Here is a 23,885-nt window from a genome sequence, read left to right on the forward strand (position 1 = left end):
ACGATTGTCTTGCGTTGCTCTCAACTGAAATTCAAATGGCCTATGCTAGCAAAGAGCAGATGGCATCAGTGTTCCTAGATATTAAGGGGGCTTTTGATTCAGTTTCGATCAACATTCTTTCAGAGAAGCTGCACCAGCATGGTCTTTCGGCGACTTTAAACAACTTTTTACTAAACTTGTTGTCGGAAAAGCACATGCATTTTTCGCATGGTGACTTATCGACATCACGATTTAGCTACATGGGCCTTCCCCAGGGCTCATGTCTAAGCCCCCTTTTATACAATTTCTATGTCAACGACATTGATGAATGTCTTGACAATTCCTGCACGTTAAGGCAACTTGCAGACGATGGCGTGGTGTCTGTTACGGGACCCAAAGCTGTCGATCTACAAGGACCATTACAGAATACCTTGGACAATTTGTCTGCTTGGGCTATTAAGCTGGGTATCGAATTCTCCACGGAGAAAACTGAGCTAGTTGTATTTTCAAGGAAGCGTGAACCAGCACAACTACAGCTTCTATTAATGGGTCAAACTATCGCTCAGGTCTTCACAGTAAAATATCTAGGGGTCTGGTTCGACTCGAAAGGTACTTGGGGATGCCATATTCGGTATCTGAAACAGAAATGCCAGCAAAGGATCAACTTTCTTCGTACAATAACCGGAACATGGTGGGGTGCCCACCCAGGAGACCTAATTAGGTTGTATCAAACAACGATACTGTCGGTAATGGAATACGGATGCTTCTGCTTTCGCTCCGCCGCGAACATACATTTCATCAAACTCGAAAGAATTCAGTATCGTTGTTTGCGTATCGCCTTAGGGTGCATGCAGTCGACCCATACGATGAGTCTCGAAGTGCTGTCGGGCGTTCTCCCGTTGAAAAATCGATTTTGGGAACTCTCATATCGATTGCTCATTCGATGCGATATCTTGAACCCGGTCGTGATTGAAAATTTCGAAAGGCTTGTTGAGCTCAATTCTCAGACCCGTTTCATGTCCCTGTACTTTGACTACATGGCGCAGAATATTAACCCTTCTTCTTACAATCCCAACCGTGTGCATTTCATAAATACTTCTGAATCTACTGTTTTCTTCGACACATCCATGAAAGACGAGATTAGTGGAATTCCGGACCACATACGCCCACAAGTGGTTCCAAACATTTTTTATAATAAATTCCGAGAAGTCGACTGTTCTAAGATGTTTTATACTGACGGATCAAACCTCGAAGGATCCACTGACTTCGGTATTTTCAATCAAAAGTTCACCGCCTCCTACAAACTCAGTGACCCTGCTTCAGTTTACGCCGCAAAACTAGCTGCCATTCAGTATACCCTTGGAGTCATTGAAACATTACCCGCAGGCCATTACTTCATCGTTTCAGATAGCTTCAGTTCCATTGACGCTATTCGCTCGATGAAACATGGAAAGCACTCCTCGTATTTTTTGGGGAAAATACGTGAGCTACTGAGTGCTTTATCTGACAACTCTTTCCAGATTACTTTGGTATGGGTCCCTTCTCATTGCTCCATTCCGGGCAATGAGAAGGCAGACTCCTTAGCAAGGAGACGTTTACGAAAGACCAATTTGCTTCAGCGAATTTTTCAGTATTACTCATCAGAGAACCCTCGAAAGTTGGCAAACTTCGTGGAGCAGTGGAGAGCTGGGAAGGTGGCTACATTCGATAATCCCTAAGGTATCGACGAAACCTTGGTTCAAGGGGATGGATGTGGGTTGTGACTTCATTCGTGTGATGTCCCGACTCATGGCAAACCATTACACGCTGGATGCACATCTTCGGCGTATTGGGCTCGTGGATAGTGGTATCTGCGCTTGTGGCGACGGCTATCACGACATCGAGCACATTGTCTGGGCTTGCACCGAGTACAGTTCCGCTAGGTCTCGGCTAATGGATACCCTGCGGGCCCGAGGAAGACCAACCAACGTCCCGGTTCGAGATGTGCTGGCGAGCCGCGATGTCCTCTATATGTCCCTTATATACACCTTTGTGAAAACCATCAACATACAAGTCTAACTGCCCCTTCTTATTTTCCTATCATTCTCAGAACCCTCTTCCACCTGTATCAAAGCATCTGTATCGAATGAGCCAACAAACACGGGACCTACGGCACGAACATAACACGCTTAACTCGAAATGTAGCCGATCCACATCTGAGCCGTACTACGAAATCGTCTGGAAAAACCCCTGCCATCTTGTGGAGGACCACCCGGCGTCCCAGTACATGATTCCCCTGATGAAGGCCACCCGAGTTTGTAATCCATCCGTTGATCTCACGATGCCTGAAACTGAAATAATTTTCTCTCCCTGCCATCTTTGTCTACCCTGACTCTTATACCCAGAAGTAATACCCCTACCCCCCCCCCCCCCCCCAATATCATCACGAAGCATTCAGCTCTTCTTGTCTCTTCTAGTTTTAACTATTATATTATATAATCTCGTTGAAAATGCCCAACTCTACTACCCACAAAAATAACTCTAATTACGAATCTTTACAAAATTCAATCAAGCCCTCTAGTTATTCCTACTTTTAAGATAGTCGTAAAAATTGTCCCCCTTAGTTAAACATTATTTGCTCCAATAATCTCACTGATAAAAATGTCAAACCATATTGCCACAAAAACTAAATGACCCCCCTAATCTTACGAAAATAATATTATCCCCTTGTGTAGATATATAAGATAGCTATAAAATCGCATTAGTTTCATTTAAAAAAAAATCAATATGTAATCCCCTAGTTTTAAACAATTTAAAATGTAAAACAAAACAAAATTGGCACCTTTAAGCTAACGCAACGAGCCTTATTGAACAAAAAAAAAAGATCCGTGTTTTATATCCGTTTTAAACATGCCTTTCACGTATAGCTTACGATTACCAACGGCCTCCTGTTGGTTCGAGTTGATCGTTTCAAGCACTCTCCCTTCTTCGATTATATTTGTTAAATCAACAAGCCGCTTTTTCAAAATTGCTTCACGCAGCGTATTTGAGCAACTTCCATCAAAGATTTGTTCTGTTTTGCGCATATTTAATGCGTCTCCATAATCACACAAATTAGCTTGGTGTCGCAACCGTCATTTTCCTAAACATTGCCCGCTCATGCGGAATTTCATACAATCAGTTCAAAATGTTCGTCCAACAACGCAACCGTTTGTTTATGAACATCGCTTCCTTCAGGAACAGCGGCATCACGATTTGGATCATCGAAATATACCTCTTGCACCTCAAGACCCGCTTGGTGCAGAAGCAAAGCTTTCTTCTTCCCAGAAGTCGATGCAGCATTGCAGTCTAAATAAAGCTCGAACGATCGCTTCCATGCCTGTCATCTCCTTCCCACCGATGAAGTACTTCCGATCAAAAAATGTGCAATGTTATGATTCATCTCACTCGCTCCTGCTCACTTACTTATATTTGTTCTTTTTTCTATTTGGTTTTTACCTCTACCGCGAACACCACTCTTTCGACGCCACGACGATAATTTAATTTTTCTCGACTTTCACCTTAACGGGCTACTTCACATGGTTGCACATAAGCCGAGACATTACACGTAGGAAATCCCGACCTACATCCATTCCTCTCAACCAAGGCTTCGTTGGCACCTTTGGGATAATGGAATGTAACCACCGTCCTAACACGCCATTAATCCACAATGTTGCCCAACATTCTAGCGTCCTCTGACAAGAGATAGTAAAAATTGATTGAAGCAGCTTGGTCTTTCGTAAACAGAGATGCCAGGTACTTTTTTCAAATGTCTGCGATAATAATTTTAAAAGTCTGGGAAGAACAAAAAATGTCAGGAAAGCTAGTGTAACCAAAAGCCTTTATATTCAAAAATCTGCAAATATCTGCAACCAAACTAAGAAATCTGCAAATATCTGCAACCAAACTAAAAAATCTGCAAATATCTGCGTCATCGAAAAAATCTGCAGCTTAAATTAAAAGTCTGCCAATTTGCAGACTTGTCTGCAAATCTGGCATCTCTGTTCGTAAATGTCACCTTCTAATCGACACAGATCATTCATTAGGGCCTAAGTCGCAATGTACTCAAATGGAGAAAAATCAGTTTCAATATTCGACGATGCTTTTCTAAATGTACTTTTTATTGTAGGTATACATTACTTTATGGCCATGTTTTTCCGGAAGCATCTTTGGTTAAACCTTATGACAATATAACAAAGAATTTAATTCCTATGTGCTTTCAGTGGGTAGAAACTAAAAAAATGCTTACGCCCAATTTGCATCCCAGTCGTGATTTCGCCCTTCAGCAACCACCATTTGCGAAAGGGCTAAACCGTGTACATAATTTTCAGAAGGGCGCGGTAAATGGGCTAAACTGACTCCGACTTGCTGGGTAGGGCTGGGTAAATGGGCGAGCTTGACAGTATACTTTTTAATAGGGCTCAGCAAATAGGCGCATAGAAACCCAATGTAAATGAAAGGGCGCGTGCATCTTTTCTTCGAATTACATGAAAATATCGAAATACTCGAATTTTTATATGCAACAACTATCGAGTAGACATGATCATAGTAGATATTGCTTTGCATTTATATGATAGAACCGCCGTTTAAAGAATAATTTTGTGAATAATAACCGTACGCCCGGTTCTGCCAAAAATTCTAAGTTGAGCCTTTATATTCCATATGAGAATAAGGGCCTAAGTCGAAATCTCGAAGAAAATGCATGTTTCGCCGTTTTGTTTTCTTTAATTATAAATCGAACTAAAAACCATTTCAATTAATTTTCACCTCAATCTTGTAGTTTTTTTGTCGCAAAATGTTCGCGGAAACACAGTTTGTTTACATTTGCGATTTAAGCTCTAATGAAAGATCTATGTCGTAATGCGCCCGCCTTAGCTAGAGAGTCCACTTCTTCATTACCGTCGTGCAGGGTATCTTTGCGCACTTTTTTCAATTTTTCAATTTCGACGAATTATAACTCCTTTAATAATCGATGGATTTGTATCATATCAGCACAGATTTATTGTCATCGTGTATGTATTATTTATGCCATTTTGCATTTTCTGAAATAAGGGATTAATTTTAATTCAACATTTACAACGTTACTTGTCAGAAAAACTTGAGACTGCATATTGTTTTTCGTATAGAAAAAAGGAAAATGATGAAAAATGGCAATATCAGTTTATTTCTAGTATGACAGAAAAGGTTTTTAAGAGCATTTAAAGATTTTTTGAATTACCAGTTATAAAAATAGCCACACGGTGGGATTGAAAATTTCGCAAAATAAAAAAAGTTAAATAAGGGGCTATTTATGACGTATATTTGAGAGCTCATTTGATGGCGTAATTAGTACACAAGACTACGTTCTCGAGTTATGCACTTTTTATGTCAAGAATTCTGAAATAAAGGTTCGAAACCAGTTTTTTCGCGGCCAAGATCACATTATTTCGCAACCACCAACTTTGGAGGTTCAATGTCTTCAAAGAAATTATACAACATTATACAGAGCATCTCTTAAAAGAAAACAATTTTGGTAATTCTCTTGGACATAATTACGGAGAATAAACTCAAAATATTATTTAGAGTATCTTCGGTAAAGTTGTTGATATTGATATTAAAAACAACTTTTTTAAAGACTCAAAAATCTTCAAATGCTCATAAAAACCGATCCTTACATACTAAAAACAAACGAAAAACGCCATTTTTCAACACACATTTGGACGACCTTAATGCCAACAGTGCTAGGCAGTCCGAGAAGATTGCGATTTTTGCATGCCTGTAGTTTCGTTTCCTACAGACATCCGAGTCTGGAAAACTGAAGGCCACTTTCCCATTGAAATCGCTTCTTTAATTATTTGTCCGTAGAATCCCGAGCCAGTCAGCTCACCTATTTTAGAACTATCAGAAAAAATGATATTGTACCTTAAGGTAGTATGGGACCCCCTACATCCCATATCTGACAATCCACTATGTGTACATCACATGAGCGTTTTTATTGAAACGGCTCATATGAGGTATATATGGGGGATCGTCAGATATGCGGGGTTTCATACTACCTAACTGTCTTGACCACAATTCAAGATAAAATGGAGGCTAAACCGAAGTTCGGTTTAGCCTCCATTTTATTGTGAACTGTGTTGTAGTTTGAGTTCCTTTATTATACTCATGTGACCATTTAAATCCCCGTCAAATAGTGGTTTACCCTTTAGCACTCTCATAGCGATAAGCTTGAAGCTAGTTGGTACCGCCGCACGGTACTATCTTTGATTTTAGGCCTGAGTTTGGTCCGGTCTAACACGTTAGTACCTGTCATTGCAGAAATGGGCAGCCATCCTGAAGCCAAATGAAAACAGTGTAAAGGGGCGCCATATTCCTCTTGTATGCAATCTCAATAATTTGAATCAACTTTTCGACCTTTATGTGCAATATTATGGCCCATGTTGCACACAAACCAAATGAGGGCAAGTAAGCAAGTTTTATCCCGTACGAAAAACATGTATAATCGAGTTTTAAATGTCATTTTTTATATTCTTTATCGTCATATCCATAAGGTGCTGCACGCTCATTTGAAAATGCCACGTCGAAGAGTTATATTGCAGGTTAGCAGAAGTCGAATCATTTTGAAACTAACCGTAGAACGAAATTTTATAGTTGGATGCAGAGCTGCATTAAATAAAAATTATTTTCGTTTGTTAGTTTACTTATGGCTATCAAAATGAGTGAAGCTGTTTAATTTACCCACAATTTTTAGTTAGTTTACTAGAGGAAAAGAAAAGAATATATAATCACAATGTGTACCCTTTTCTACTTCTTCTACTCTTCTCACAAAGAACACAATAAGCAAGTGGATGTTTTCTTATATTTTTACTGCTTTCGAAAGAATCCTAAGATTAAATAAAATATTGTAAATAAAGCCATGCCATACAACCTAAGTAACACTATGACGGCAAACAATCTGCTACAAATATTCTCATTTTGATCGTTATTTAAATAATATCGAAGCTTGCTTATATTGTTTCACTATTTATAATTTTTCATCAGATCTTGGACGATTAGCATTTCCACTGTAGAACAAATAGTCGTTTAATTCTTAGTGATAGAACAGAAATGCACAGGGTTTGAAAGAAGTTGTGAAAGTTGAGACTGGACAAATGACTTGGAAAAATGACACAAAAAGTTGAATGCGGAAGAATCGCCTAAATCGTGTCGGCTAAAAAACGATGAAAATGCTATTGAAAAAATAATAATATCAAGCATTTTGCAAAAAGCTTTTGTAGTTTCCTGGGCAATGATGTGAAGAAGAAAAACTGTGCAAAATTCAATACGATTGGTCCAGGAAATTTTGAGTTACGGTTTACATCGCATTTTGTGGAGGTGCCTCCTGATGATTCACTGTCTGCATAAAGTGTCAGGTTCAATTTGTTAAATTATATCTGACAATTGATTATCAGAAAGATTTCAGACTATAGGAAGTTATTAATTGTAATTTATTATTTTGTAACCGGGGTTTGAAGCTTTCTCAATTTTCGCACGACGTCGCAAAATTTCGTTGAACTGAACGTTTTAGCAATCCAAGATGTTGAAAGCTCAGCTATTTGAATTTAACCCATTTGACAGATTTACTTCGTTGAAAATCAGCTTTTGAAGTTGTCAAATTCTTAGCTCAATTACTGAACTTTTGGTATTTTAGGATTGATTAGGTAATCGTGCTGATAATTTGAATTACTTCATTTTCAGCAAAGTAGGTCTGCCAAATTCTATATTCATGGTTAGTGGAGTAGTTGGGTAGGATGGTATAATAAGCCCCACCAGTCTAAAATGTCAGATTTCTTTTCCATTGACCACATAATCATCTGAAGCAAATAAATAATTGTTTTTGGCTTTTTCATGTGCTGCAGAACAGCAACTAATACAAACGTTTCCAAAAAAGGTAAGCTTCCATTATTGTTCTTAAGCATTTGATTTAATTTGAAATAGTCAGATTTGGCTGAACTGTCTGACTACTAAATATAATGGTTGAGAAGCTTTTTTTAATCCTTGGAGGGGCTAGAGACTAACAATACAACTTTATAACGTTCACGATAGTATGCACCATTATTGGCAAAATAGTGAAATAACGTTATATACCATGTTCACACTACAGAGTTAAAACATGTTATAATAATTAGCAACAAGAAAAATGTCATCGAGATAGCATTAAAACACGTTTTTACTTGTTGTGTGAACGTAGTATTAGCCACTTGAATTTTAAATAATTCTAATGTTACTTTGTTTAAGCTAAATCGAGGATTCCAAAATAATTTTAACAAAATATAAATACGTCAGACTATTAAATGGCATAAACAGTGAATTTACTATTAACCTCATTGTACGGTTTTTAACATTGCCGTGTACTGCCGGTCAGAACGCAGTAATGCAAATGGCAGCATCATGTTACCGGAAAAAGACAAAAATATTACATGCCCCTCTTGCGCATACTTCGTTATTTTCAATCTTCTCTTCGGCTTTCTTCTGGATCAATATGGCTCTCTTTGCTCGCAATAAAGATGGCAATAAATAAGCCAGTTTTAACAGGTACGAAAGACAAGCACCGTCGAACTATATTTACCTGTATTTTGATTTCTCTGTTCTTTCCTTCTACACGCTTGATTCCAATTCGTCGCTGTTGTGCTATCTTATGACAAGCGCCATTCAACACATTTCGAGAAAAACGATTTTTAAAGTTTGAAATTGAATATCTTGAAACTTACAAATGGTATAAACAATCCAAAAAAGACAATCGATGCTTCTATCTTTTCTGCATTAATCTCTCAAATATTACGAAGATCGGATGACTATGTTGCGAGTTTTTACTATGAATGTAAACAAAAGTCGCACTCATACGTGTCATAGGCGTGTATTGATGACAAAATTTGTATGACGTGTCATAATCGTACATGGAAAATTTTCCATAGAAAAAAATCATCAATTTCTAATTTTTATTCATATCTTTGTGTTCATACGGCCTGTAAACAATCGGTGAAATGCATTTTGAAGGAAATGAGTCAGGGAATCTAGAAAAAATTGTTATTTTTGGTTACAGTGTTGCCAAATATCCTTTATTTACAGTTTAAAACTAAAACTGTATTTTTCTCACAACTCATGTAATTTTCTTTTGAAAATGTTTAAGCCATTGTGTTCCTCAGATATTTTCACACATAAAAACATCTAAAACTTCAATAAATTCAGCAAATTCCTAGATACAGTGATTTGAAGCAAAAAGCTCACAATTTCTCATCATGTTTCTCGCTATATCTAAGTAACCAAGTAGAATTTCAAATTTCTGAAAACGCCACTTTGTAGAGATTTTTTAAACAAGTAATGGGGCATATCTAACTCCGTTTACCCCAAAATGGCGTTTGTCATAAGATAGCACAACAGCGACGAATTGCTCATCGAAGGGTTACAGGAGAGCACTTGGATAAATCGAATCGATTATCTCATATTCAGATCAAAGTTGTTTTTGCGAATTCGAATCAAAACTGCAATAAGAATTGTTTTGATTCTTTTCTTTTACATATCGCTGTGAGAATAAGTGGGATCATTTTATTCCGTAATATAAATCAATAACATGTTATCACGAATTATTGCCCGTATATCTGTCGCATACGCATTTTTCCTTTATGAATAAACTCACATAAAACATCCAAATAAAAATATTTTATAATTGATTGCAAACGCAACGGCGATCAATATATTTGTTCGTAAAAATATATTACTAGGATGCTCAAAACTTTCATTTCTGTTGATTTATAAAATAGTAGAAATTTTGATAGCAAATAAAATCGTTCCAATATACATAGATGCATTACAGAAATATGCAATCAATAATATGAAATATAACACTTGTGATCATTCTGTCAAAGTTTACTTTTTTTTTTCAATTAGTTTATTTGATAAGGCAGGTTTGCGTTAGCTTAAAGGTGCCAATTTTGTTTTGTTTTACATTTTAAATTACTTAAAACTAGGGGCTTACATATTGATTTTTGAAATTAAACTAAGGCTAATTTATAGCTATACATATACACAAGGGGGTAGTATAATTTTCGTAAGATTAGAGGGGTCATTTAGTTTTTATGGCAATATGGTTTGACATTTTTAGCAATGAGATTATTGGAGCAAATAATGTTTAACTAAGGGGGAAAATTTTTACGACTATCTTAAAAGTAGAAATAATTAGAGGGCGTGATTAAATTTTGTAAAGATTCGGAGACATTAATTAGAGTTATTTTATGTGGTAGTAGAGTTGGGCATTTTCAACGAGATCATATAATATAATAGTTAAAACTAGAAAAGGCAAGAAGAGCTAAATGCTTCATGAAGATATTTGGGGGGGGAGGGGTGTTACTTCTGTGTATAAGAGTCAGGGGAAGTAGGGTGGACAAACATGGCAGGGGGAGAACATTATTTCAGTTTCAGACTTCGGGAGATCAACGGATGGATTACAGAATCATGGTGGTCTTCATCAGGAAGAATCATGTACTGGGACGCCGGGTGGTCGTTCTCGAGATGGCAGGGGTTTCTCCAGACGATTTCGTAGTGCGGCTCAGATGTTGATCGGCTACATTTCGAGTTGTGCGTGTGATGTTCGTGCTTTAGGTCCCGTGTTTGTTGGCTCATTCGACAGGGATGTTTTGTGTCGCCTTGGAGTCGCATCAAACCATCGTGGGTGTATGGTACAGGTGGAAGAGAGCGCTTCTGAGAATGATAAGGAAAAAGGGGCAGTTAAAGTTGGATATTGATGGTTTTTATGAAGGTGTATATAAGGGACATATAGAGGACATCGCGGCTTGCCAACACATCTCGAACCGGGACGTTGGGTGGTCTTCCTCGGGCCCGGAGGGTGTCCATAAGCCGAGACCTGGCGGAACTGTACTCGGTGCACGCCCAGACTATGTGCTCTATATCGTGATAACCGTCGCCACAAGCGCAGATACCACTCTCCACGAGCCCAATACGTCGGAGATGTGCATCCAGCGTGTAATGGTTCGCCATGAGTCGGGACATCACACGAATGAAGTCACGACCCACATCCATCCCCTTGAACCAAGGTTTCGTCGATACCTTAGGGACTATCGAATGTAGCCACCTTCCTAGCTCCCCATTGCTCCACGAGGTTTGCCAACTTTCGAGGGTTCTCTGATGAGTAATACTGAAAAATTCGTGGAAGCAAATTGGTCTTTCAAAAACGTCACCTTCAATGGCACCCACCTTAGCTAAGGAGTCCGCCTTCTCATTGCCCGGAATGGAGCAATGAGAAGGGACCCACACCAAGGTAATCTGGAAAGATTTGTCAGATAAAGCACTCAGTAGCTCCCGTATTTTCCCCAAAAAATACGAGGAATGCTTTCCATGTTTCATCGAGCGAATAGCGTCAATAGAACTCAGACTATCCGAGACGATGAAGTAATGGTCTGCGGGTAATGTGTCAATGACTCCAAGGGTATACTGAATAGCAGCTAGTTCTGCGGCGTAAACTGAAGCAGGGTCACTGAGTTTGTAGGAGGCGGTGAACTTTTGATTGAAAATACCGAAGCCAGTGGACCCTTCGAGGTTTGATCCGTCAGTATAAAACATCTTAGAACAGTCGACTTCTCGGAATTTATTATAAAAAATATTTGGAACCACTTGTGGGCGTATATGGTCCGGAATTCCAATAATCTCATCTTTCATGGATGTGTCGAAGAAAACAGTAGATTCAGAAGTATTTATGAAATGCACACGGTTGGGATTGTAAGAAGAAGGATTAATATTTTGCGCCATGTAGTCAAAGTACAGGGACATAAAACGGGTCTGAGAATTGAGCTCAACAAGCCTTTCGAAATTTTCAATCACCAACGGGTTCAAGATATCGCATCGAATGAGCAATCGATATGAGAGTTCCCAAAATCGATTTTTCAGCGGGAGAACGCCCGACAGGACTTCGAGACTCATCGTATGGGTCGACTGCATGCACCCTAAGGCGATACGCAAACAACGATACTGAATTCTTTCGAGTTTGATGAAATGTATGTTCGCGGCGGATCGAAAGCAGAAGCATCCGTATTCCAGTACCGACAGTATCGTTGTTTGATACAACCTAATTAGGTCTCCTGGGTGGGCACCCCACCACGTTCCGGTTATTGTACGAAGAAAGTTGATCCTTTGCTGGCATTTCTGTTTCAGATACCGAATATGGCATCCCCAAGTACCTTTCGAGTCGAACCAGACCCCTAGATATTTTACTGTGAAGACCTGAGCTATAGTTTGACCCATTAATAGAAGCTGTAGTTGTGCTGGTTCACGCTTCCTAGAAAATACAACTAGCTCAGTTTTCTCCGTGGAGAATTCGATACCCAGCTTAATAGCCCATGCAGACAAATTGTCCAAGGTATTCTGTAATGGTCCTTGTAGATCGACAGCTTTGGGTCCCGTAACAGACACCACGCCATCGTCTGCAAGTTGTCTTAACGTGCAGGAATTGTCAAGACATTCATCAATGTCGTTGACGTAGAAATTGTATAAAAGGGGGCTTAGACATGAGCCCTGGGGAAGGCCCATGTAGCTAAATCGTGATGTCGATAAGTCACTATGCGAAAAATGCATGTGCTTTTCCGACAACAAGTTTAGTAAAAAGTTGTTTAAAGTCGCTGAAAGACCATGCTGGTGCAGCTTCTCTGAAAGAATGTTGATAGAAACTGAATCAAAAGCCCCCTTTATATCTAGGAACACTGATGCCATCTGCTCTTTACTAGCATAGGCCATTTGAATTTCGGTTGAGAGCAACGCAAGACAATCATTCGTCCCTTTGCCTTTGCGAAAGCCAAATTGTGTATCTGACAGTAAGCCATTTGCTTCGACCCAATTGTCGAGGCGGGATAGGATCATTTTCTCGAACAACTTCCGGATACAAGATAGCATTGCGATCGGTCGATACGAATTGTGGTCGGAGGCTGGTTTTCCTGGTTTTTGGATGGCGATGACCTTCACTTGCCTCCAATCGTGTGGGACAATGTTAGCCTCAAGAAACTTATTAAATAAGTTCAACAAGCGTCTCTTGGCAGAGTCTGGCAGATTCTTCAACAAGTTGAATTTGATTCTGTCTGGCCCTGGAGCTTTATTGTTACACGACAAGAGAGCAAGTGAGAACTCCACCATCGAAAAAGGTGTTTCGTTCGCGTTATCGTGACGGGACGCGGCGCGGTAGATCTTCTGTGCCGGGGCGGAATCCGGACAAACCTTCTTGGCGAAATCGAATATCCAACGGTTTGAATATTCCACGCTCTCATTAGTACTGTTTCGATTTCGCATACGTCGGGCTGTTCCCCAAAGAGTGCTCATCGTTGTTTCTCTCGTTAATCCGTCGACGAACCGGCGCCAATAACCGCGTTTTTTGGCTTTCATCAAACTCTTCATTCGCTTGTCTAACGTCGCGTACTGTCGAAAACTAGCGGGTAACCCGTCGTTCCGGAAGGTCTTAAACGCGGCGGCCTTCTCTGCGTACACGTCTGAGCACTCTTTATCCCACCAGGGATTGGGAGAACGTTTTTGTATGTTCGCGCCGGGTACTGGCTTAGTCTGAGCTTGATTCGCGCTGTCGGGAATCAAGCCAGCCAAAAAGCTGTACTCTTCCTCCGGAGGAAGTTCTTGAGTAGATTCGATGTTGTCGGATATCGCGGCAGCATAGCTCTTCCAATCGATATTTCGTGTGAGGTCATACGAAATATTGATTGTTTCCAATGGCCTTGAGCCGTTATTGATTGAGACTACGATCGGCAGATGGTCGCTTCCGTGGGGATCAGGGATTACCTTCCACGCGCATTCTAACTTTAGCGAGGTCGAGCAAAGGGATAAATCTAATGCGCTTGGGCGCGCAGGTGGGGGAGGAATCCGTGTCATTTCACCCGTGTTTAGAATTGTCATGTTGAAGTTGTCGCAAATATTGTGAATTAAAGAGGAACGGTTATCATCATAAAGGCAACCCCATTCCGTACCGTGAGAGTTAAAGTCGCCTAACACTAGTCGCGGTGCAGGCAGGGATTCTATGATGTCATGTAGCCGGCAATGCCCAATCGCGGTGTTGGGGGGAATATATATGGAAGCTATGCAAAGATCTTTGCCTTTGATTGTTACTTGACAAGCGACAACTTCAATACCTGTTATCGAGGGAAGGTTAATTCTGTAGAAGGAATAGCGCTTTTTGATCCCCAAAAGCACTCCTCCATAGGGGGTGTCTCGATCCAGGCGAATAATATTAAAGTCGTGGAAGTTGAGATCTATGTCGGAAGTTAACCAAGTTTCACATAATGCAAATGCATCGCAACTCAAATTATTTATTAAAATTTTGAAGGAATCGATTTTCGGGATGATACTTCTGCAATTCCACTGTAGAACAGTGATCAAATCCGTGACCTCGTTCGATGAGTTAGCCATCGAGGGATACAATCGCTGAAAGGAGGGGCCATTTAGCAGTCAACTGCTTCAAAAATGTTCTTACTGTAGGGAGAAAAGCTAACATAAGACTTTTAATAGGATCAGTTATATTGAAAGTTTTTATTATCCAGTCCACAATGTCCGAGAGTTTGATAATTCCAGTGCCGCGATTATTCTCGAACTGAAACAGAGGAACACTTGGGATTTTTGATGTTCCGGGAAGTGCTGGGAACTCCTTCTCTGAGTTTAATCCTCCGAGACCAGGAGCTAATTGCTTCGGTTTGGTTGCAACACTTCCAATAGATGTGACTTTCTGAGTCCCGTCAAGGGATACCTTCTGGCCTTTACAACGAACTTTAGGAGAGGAAATGTTCCTCCTCTTCCTATAACTTCTAGGCGCCCTAGTAGATGTTCCCTCTTGTGGGTCATCAGCCTCGCCCTCGTTAGGAGGCAAGTGAGCATAGATGTTTGTTGAGGTTGGTGGTGTAGCTTTCTTTAGCATTTCTGCAAAAGAACGTTCGGATCGTCCAGCAAGGGAACGTTTTAGTTTATCCCCGCGTAGTTTGTACGCGGGACATGCCGAGATATCATGCAGATTCTCTGCACAGTAAGGACACTTCTCAGCATTCTTACTGCACGAATCATCTAGATGATTCTCCCCGCATTTTCCACAGCGGGCCTTATTGCTACAATGGGTGGCTGTGTGACCCAATTGTTTACACTTTGTGCAATTCATAACCCGAGGCACAAACAGACGCACAGGCAGACGAACCTTGTGCAAGAGGACGTAATTTGGCAAAGCGGTACCAGCGAAGGTCAACCGATAAGAGTTTGATTGGGGGTACGTTTTTGAACCATCCCCCGCAACTACTACTGAGTGCAAACGCTTGCACTCGAGTATTTTTACTGGCTGAAGTAAGCGGTCTCTGAAACGGCCAACCCCGTACTGCAGCAGATCCTCGCATGTCAAACTGTCATCGGTGACAACGCCTTCAGACTGTACTTTCACAGCTGGAATATACACGTGATAGTCCTTCGTAAAGTGCTCGCAGCAAGCAATATCGTTTGCCTGCTTTGAGTTAGTCAGCACGACCCTCAGCCTGTCTGAGCGGACCTTTTTTATTTCGATCACAGCCGAGAACCGTTCCGTCAGGTCTTTTGAAATCTGTAATAGATTCAGCGATTTTGTTTTGGGCCGAAAGAAGACCACAAAGGGACCGGTCGAGAGCTCTGGATATTGTTTGGGTCGGGGGAGAGCCTTAGGAGTCAACTCGATCTCCATTTGGCCATCCGGGGAGGAAGCCATCGACACCGTCAACGCACGGGGTCAGCACCCGCGCAGACGGGAAAAAGCCGTAATTGTATCAAAAAGGTAGATTTCACTTATCTGTATACTCGTTTCCCACGACGCACCAGTCCAGCTTAAATAGCTGGTTATTGTTCAATCCTCGCTTTACGAACAAAAGGTTGAGGAACGTGGCCTAACGGTTAACACACGCACAAAAGAAAATAAAAGTCCAAACCTCGAAGAGGCAGAGAATGGCAAAATAACCTTGAACGCGGATTACTGCACTGTTCTTTTTCCAACAGACCGAAAACAAAACACTTCTATCTCGATCGAGCGATGCGTAGAGACTGCGACTAACCAAGTTTACTTTTTTGTTTGATCTTTGTTTACATTTTATTTAAGCCTCGCTGAAAAAAACGTGTACAATTTTAATTCGCAGAGTGTGATCAAACCTTTATTTATAATTGATATTTATTCCAAACTTGTGAAAATTAGCTTGAAACGAATATAAATATTCTCCCCCCGTGTCGACAGGTATCGTGTTCAATTAGAATGATATTCACAGTTCATTTTGAATTCAAATTGAAATATTTCAACCAATTTTTTAATCAAAGTTTAAAATAACTATCATGGCACCAGTTACAAACGATGGTTCAACCACTTCAAACTTATTTTCTTTTGTGCATTAAATATTATGTCACTACAAAAATCTGCACATCATCGGCCAACTATATACTATCCACCAAGTTAAAGTTCTAAGTTCATAAACATATCAATTACATGGTGACAAAATTGTTCCCACACGCTATGGAACGAGACATATGACGAAGAAAAGCTACTTTACTGCAAGAAAATATCGGAATGAAAAACAATTCTCCATGTTGTCTAATTTACTCATTTTCTTTAAAATTCATTGTTTTTTAACATTGTCGTGTATCGCAGATCATAACGCAGCCATATAAATGACAGCATCGTTGGGTTAAAGCTTACCAAATAGTTTAGGCCGGTTTAAAAGTTAGTCCGGTTTAAATATAGTTAGTACGCATTTGAGCTTACGGCTATCAGAGAGCTAAGTCCCGCCTTACCCATAATATGTTTGTGCAATGGAGGTAATAGAAGCATGGCTTCTATTTCTGTAGTGGGTGTTGATTTCATAGCGCCTGTGAGCCTACTCTACGATCTTTGCTACAGCTTTAAAAAGGCGGCCTACTTTACTGGCGATGACCACATTTCCGTTCCCCTTGTTCCTATGAAACTGGGGAAACAAGCGGACAACGTTTGCAATGTTTTTCGCTATTTTTGTTCAAATTTTAACCCTTTGTCTTTTTTTTATTTCTTCTGGACTAACAGGACCGTAGCGTAGTATTCTGACGCGTTTGGTGGAGTCTCAGTTATGCGTCTTTTTGCTGCCTGCTTTGGCTTTCTTTTTCAGTTCGACTTTCAAACAATAATTTTGTGTGTACCTGGGAATGTTACTCGTATTCTGACTAATTTCATGACTTATCATCACTTATTTTAAAAAGCAGATCAAGATTTTAGCGCCCCACTAAGTTTGGCGCTCTTGGCGGAGACCAAGTGCAAGCTACGGCTCCGGCTTTGATATAATGGGCCGTATGAATAAAAAAGAATTTACTTCAAAAACTAGCAGATGCTAGTAGTAAAGTAGCATTGGTATGAATAAAAAAAGCATTTACTACAAGCAACTTTCGAGCATGTGACTTTACTTTTTCGATCATAGTAAACGCTATTCTGGTATGAATAAAAAGTGGGTGCTATATTTTTGTGTTTTGGTAGTAGTGGCAAGCATAGTTTTTTCTTTAATTATATGCTCACTTTAAGCTAATCATGTGATAAATTTGAATAACGAAAATATTTAATTAAGTGGTTACAAAAAACATGGATTCTGGTCAAACGAAAAATCTGTCACTACATAATTATTTTATAATTCGCAATGAAATAATTTTTTTCTGGAAAATATTGATTTACTTTTCCGCGTGTTTGATTGCGTGGTAGAACAAGTCAAGTGAGTCAAATTGATGAAGCTTAGGACTATGTGACTTGACGAAGCCGAAAATTTTAAGATCATCTGCGATGCCCGTCTTTAATTTGCTGAATAGACGTATCGATCATCGTAAAGTGGCAGATTCAGTTGATCATTCTACGACAGTTGACATAACGCTTATCGTACGAATCTTCGTTGGACTTGACTGGAAATCACACTTCAGACAAATGGGACGTTTCGTTGTAAACTGGGTGGAGTTTTTTCCAGGACATCCTTGAACTGCTCAGACCTGTGAACGTATCAAGGACAAAACCTTACATGTCAATTTTGTAATCAGTCGGCACACCATATAAGTATCTCGCTTCGGAAGAATGCGATGCCCCCAGGGACTTGCTAAAACTCCGACTTCTGGTATGGAAGTCTTGAAACGGGCATTGTAGGCCTCTTTTGTTTACCGAATTCCGGGGTTTTGGAGATACAGAGAAGATTTTGGACGTTTGATAAGCTACACTTGGTATAAAAAGAAACATTCTAAATTTTAATGGTTCACTACCACGGTAGGTTGGGATGGCCGACGCCCTGTAGACCAGTGGCAGCGGCGGTGGTGATGAAATGAGCGTACTGAAAAGTTCAACAACTTCAACAAACTGTTTTTCTCGAAACACCTTTTTTGCAGCTGCTCCTCCCCGAAATATTTTATTACAATTTGAAAAATTGTATATATTCGACAAAAATGTGCCTAATATTTTAAATGGAATTATCTAAGTTTCTTTTTCAAAAGTTATCTTCTGAGAATATTTTCTTGTAGTGAAAATTGACGACAGACCTCGGCACCTACTGGTTGGCTCGTTATGGAGGCTTGACCTATCGCCGAGGACTACATCGACTAGCTCGCGAAGAAGCGGAGAATTAAATGGCTCACTTGTATCGTAACCAAACTGAGAGCTAATTGGTTCACAAACCGGCATAGGTATCGAGAGAAATTCCGGCACCGGGGAACTCTCAGTCGGATTAAGGTGAGTTTAACGCCAGGGACTATCTGAGTAGGTCGCAACAAAGCTGGGAACTAAATGGCTTACGGAAACCGAAGTTAAATGGCTCATGCTATCAGGAGCGAAATGGATCACTGAAATGAAAGCTAAATAGCTCACGAAAACGGAAGCTAAACGACTCACAGAAATGCCTTGCGGTAACTTACCGCTGGGTAATATCCGAGTGGAGTTCGTGGCTAAATGGTTCAAGCTCGCCGAGGATCTATATAGCCTAATAGATGGATAGAATGGCGGAAAGCAAGATGAATGACGGAAATTAAATGGATGAAAGGTCGAGCTATTTCACGGATAGCGAGGGTCCGAGTTAACTTCAGAAAACTCGTGAACAAAAGGCTTCGTGATCGCCAAAATCAACGGGTCTTCATGTGCAGCTAATTCGCACCTACAAGTTGGATAGTGGTACAGTTCAGTATAATGTTGGAACAGTTAACCGAACAGTGGGTGACCGACCAAACAACGAACGCTGATAGTCATTGGTGGTGACTTCAATACCTTGGTTTTTATTTATTCATTTCGTTTATTTGATAGGCACAAATGCGTTAGCTTAGCGGTGCCAAATTCTCTTGTTTTTACATTTTGGATATCTTCAAACTAGGAGGTTATAATGTTGAAATATTTTTTTTATGAAAGAGAAAAAAAATTTACAGCTATCTTAAGACTAGAAATAAGATTCTATATACAAGAGAGGGGCAAAAGCAATACCTGGGTTGTGAAGTGGGCAGTAGAATAACGAACACAAGAGGAGATATGTGAACTTGGACCTACGATTGTGCAATGAAGGTTCCTTTAGCATATTTCGAAGAGACGAGAGGGAGTCTATAATCGATGTTACATTCTGTAACCCTTCACTAACGGTGAACATGGACTGGAGAGCAAGGCTGGAAGAAGTCATTTCAAATGACATTTCTATACGAAAGTTAGGGAAACACGACAGCCCCGGTGCAAGTTTGACTACGGCTGCTGTGCATGTAAACGGACGAGAGAAAAGCAAAAACGTTCGTGCTACTGAGCGTGCCTGTTACATGTTCCTGAAAGTTTGGTTATTAGGCTTGGTGCCGTAGTTTGGTTTGGTTCGCTAACAGTTGCAAATGTATGTAATGGCCCTGTGTCTAACTTTCATCATCCGTTGCGTTAGAACTGTTGCAAACAAATTTCATAGCAGCGGTTCAAAATGAATGTAGTGAACGACATTTGTGGCTTATATAGGACTGCAAGCAAAATATTAGCGGTCACCTAGTATCGTTGAAGGGGAAGTTGTTGGCCGTTGAAAATCAATAGTTTTGGACATTTACAATCCGCTGGGGGATCCGTCGATGCGTCAAGATGGAATTTTTTTTTTCAACTTTTTAATAATGAGTTTTATTTTTTTTTAATCTAAACATTTATTTGAAACGGCTCAATGCGTTAGCACAACGGAGCCGTGGGTCTTTTAATTTTTTTTTACAATAAGTAAAAATTAAAAAAAAATCTAAGAATGTCGGTCTGCCAAATCTTGTTGACGCAGTTTGCTGCAGCGTGTTGAAATCTTTTTCTTTGGCGGTGAAGCCGCTTGGGGCTCATTCAGTCTGCCTTCTTCTTTCGCGTTATCGTTCCCGTCCATGTCGTCATCGGTACTGCTTTCTTGCTGTTCACGATCAGAGGTTCTTATTTGTTTCTTGTTCTTACGGGTCGCTGTTGAATGTCCATCTGCTTCGGTATTTGCTTTTTTATTGGCGATGCTAGTTGTTGGTTTGGGAGTGGTTGTCGTGGTCGTTGTACCTGCAGTATTGGTTAATTGGATCGTTGTTTTTGGTTGATCTGAAGGTGTCGGTGGCTGCTTGTTAGGCTTGTTGGCTGTAGTAGATGAGTTTTGACTAGTTGCTTCGGCGCATGTTTTTCCGTAGTGGACTGTATGGTTACAGAATTGGCATGTTGGGGTCTGCCCGGGATATGTGATTAGTGTTGTTTGCTTATAGGTCACGCCATCCTTCGATGATTTGCATTCGATAGTCATGTAAGAAGGTATTTATTATTTAATTTCTCCAGGTGTCATTCGTAATAGATTCTACTTCGCCATATTGCGACATGATTCGTTTGATGTAATCTTCCCTAGTTCGCGGGGCCAAATCATGGATACGCACGTCCACCATGTCGTTTTCCATATGCACGGGGATCTTGATACTGGTGTTATTAAATTCGACCTCGTGTTGCATGTTGTTCTTTGCAATGAAGTTTTCGACCTGTGCTAAGCTTCTAAACGTGATCAAAACACAGTTTTTTACGTGATGGAGCTGAATGTACGTAACTTCAGCGAGATTAAGCTCCATTTTCACTTTAACTAATTTTAAACTTTAACTAATCCTGAAATGTTACAATTGATCGAATCTTTTCGGGATCTCGATTCTCTCACTGATAAAACGATAAAAACGAGGCTTACGATTTCGTTGGGTCTTACGAGTGATGCTTCTTGAAGTCACTATTATAGCTTGCCTTTTGAGGGTTAAGAGTGCGACCACGCATATAAATTGATACCACTATAACAGTCTAGATCACTAATGACACCCCAAAGTCGCTTTGACATTGGCCGACATACGACGGTTCCTGAGTTCATAGAAGGAGGAACTGAAAAGGAAAATTTAAAAATCGAATTTTTATTTTTGATGCCAAGTGTCTTTAAAATGCATAAAACGTCGAAATTTGATGAAATCTCGAAAAATAATAATAAATATTGAAAATAATCGATTATGCAGAAATGAGAAAGGCACGATTGCACCGATAGGTGGATTAAAACAGGTTTTATATTGACCATAGGTGAACAAGTTCTCCAAAATAGGTTTAAATTCACAAAGGCCTATTTGAAGTTTGCCCATTGTTCGATCATTTCGCGTGGAATGACCCATATGCATTTTATAAAGAATTAGTTTGTGTTAGTTTAGAGTTACAGTGAATCTAAAGTTATTTTTGCAATTTTTTCTAACATCTTATGTGTAACCATTTATGTCAATGAAATATGTGTTTTTCGCAGCAACCAACACATTTTCAAAATTTCATACATATTTAAAGTAGTTGTGCTAAGAGGCTGTTTTTTCGTGCGTCCTATGAAAATCCATCTAGTAACTGTTGCTTCTTGGAAACAATTAAAACACAACATACTGGTGATCCAACACAAAAATGGCCATGTTTATGGATTTTAGTGTTCGACGTCGTAAAATATATAGAACACGGCGTAGCAATGAATTAGGCAGTTTTAAGCACTAATACCGGTTTACAGAAAATAATGTCGAATGGTTAGCTGCTCATTTTCTCGGTTCATCTCATGAAACTAGAGGCGGTGCTTTAGTAATTTAATTTTTCTTCGATATGTTGGAGATCCCGGATTCCAGGTAAACAGTTTTGTTTTGGAATAATAAAACAGCTTTTTGTTATACATCTAATAACGTTAAATTTATGAAATATGTGCATATTTCTAGGTTGGTGTTGGGGAAGATATTGGAATACACCAAACGACTGTCAGCAAAACTATTTGGAACGTATGCCAAAAAATTGCATCAAAATCTTCTGATTGGATTAAATTTCCGGTCACGAAAGAAGATATGGATGCGGCTAAGAATATATGGCGTAGAAAGTTCAAATTTCCGGACTCAATAGGAGCATTGGACTGCACTCATGTCATTATTCAAAGTCCATATGAACATGCAGATGAATATGTGAATAGAAAAGGTTTAAAATCGTTCAATATACAAGCTACATGTGATGCAAACGAATTGTTCACCAGTATTGATTGTACATGGCCAGGATCTGTACACGATTCTAGAATATGGAAAAATTCATCAGTGTTTCAGGTAATGCATGAGAATCCTGCCGAAGCCTTATTGCTAGGTGATGATGGCTATGGAATTGCTCCTTGGGTCATGACTCCATTCAGAAATCCCAATACCCCCCAACAACAACGGTACAATAAAATTCATAGCAGTGAACGAGTCATAATAGAACGAGTGTTTGGTCAGGTCAAGCGGAGGTTTCCATTCCTGCAATCGAAAGTACGAGTTAATACACGTCGTATTCCAAGCATGATTCTGTCTTATTTTGTGTTGCACAATATAGCCAAATATTTAAAGGATGAAGAATTTGAAGAGGTTCGACCCACAAGTAATAGAAATATACATGTTCCAATGCTTGATGAAATAAATAACAATGATAAAAAAAGAGGTCAAGCAAGACGTAATGCTATTACAACATATTTATTTCAATTGTAAACGCCATATTACATAAATATATCATAATTTATTTCAATATATTTCTGTGCGTAGTTTTTTAATCCAGTTTTAGTTAAATTCCAATGGCTAATTTCTGGGTTGTTGTGTAGCCTGCATGTAGAAAGAGAAATTCGATTATGTGTAAAAAAATTATCGTTAATAAGATTAAATAGAATCCTCCGTATCTGTATCCGGTTGGTGGTTTTGCTCTTTGTAGTCATCATCTGATCGATGATTGTCGCATTCACTATCTACTCCCGCAGAATGAATGGTTCCAGAAAACTGTTCATCTTCTTGATTGGAGATTTGTGATCTCAACACCTGGTCAGCTTTCGACAGCACCTTTTCTATCTTTTTTGTCAATTCAGTTTGCTCAGTAAAGTAATTCAACTGCTTCACAAGCACGAGGCGCTGCAAATCAGGTGTGCTCAAAGTAGCCGTTTCTGTCGTCTCAAAATACCCCTGAAATAGGAATTAATGAAGATTTGAGTTTATGACTTGTTTTAAGTGATTGATTATTTGCTGATTTAGAAGTTTCACTATACCTGGTGTTTTGTAGGAATGGATCCTTTCGATAGCATCGATTTTCTTTGTCGACCGCTTCTATAGGCTTTGGAACTCGTGGATGCCTCAGATGGTAAGTTTCGTTTGTCTTGTGAAGTTCCTTCTCCTGGGCTCAAAGAACCAGAATCGCTTGCATCGGATTCGGAATAGCTTTCGGCTTTCTTGCACGTTCCAATAGATACACCATCTATTTAAAAACATCAATAATAAGAGTAACTATGCGGGCGAATTATTCCGTGAGCATGGTACTTACAATGAATTTTGGATATTGCTGGATTTTCAGCAGCTCCGAGAAGGTCATAGATGATCTTTTCACC

The 23,885-nt window shown here is 39.7% G+C and overlaps 1 protein-coding gene across 1 annotated transcript; it reads left to right on the top strand.

Moving 5' to 3' along the window:
- The first annotated feature begins 16,818 nt into the window (after nt 1–16,818).
- LOC131675991 (putative nuclease HARBI1) lies at nt 16,819–23,623 on the top strand. The gene is made up of 2 exons (XM_058955113.1): nt 16,819–16,824; nt 22,219–23,623. Exons 1-2 carry the CDS (start codon nt 16,819–16,821, stop codon nt 23,002–23,004), a joined length of 792 nt encoding a protein of 263 aa, XP_058811096.1. The 3' UTR covers nt 23,005–23,623.
- The last annotated feature ends 262 nt before the right edge of the window (nt 23,624–23,885 follow it).

Source organism: Topomyia yanbarensis, chromosome 1, assembly GCF_030247195.1.
Source record: "Topomyia yanbarensis strain Yona2022 chromosome 1, ASM3024719v1, whole genome shotgun sequence".
Classification (NCBI taxonomy): domain Eukaryota; kingdom Metazoa; phylum Arthropoda; class Insecta; order Diptera; family Culicidae; genus Topomyia; species Topomyia yanbarensis.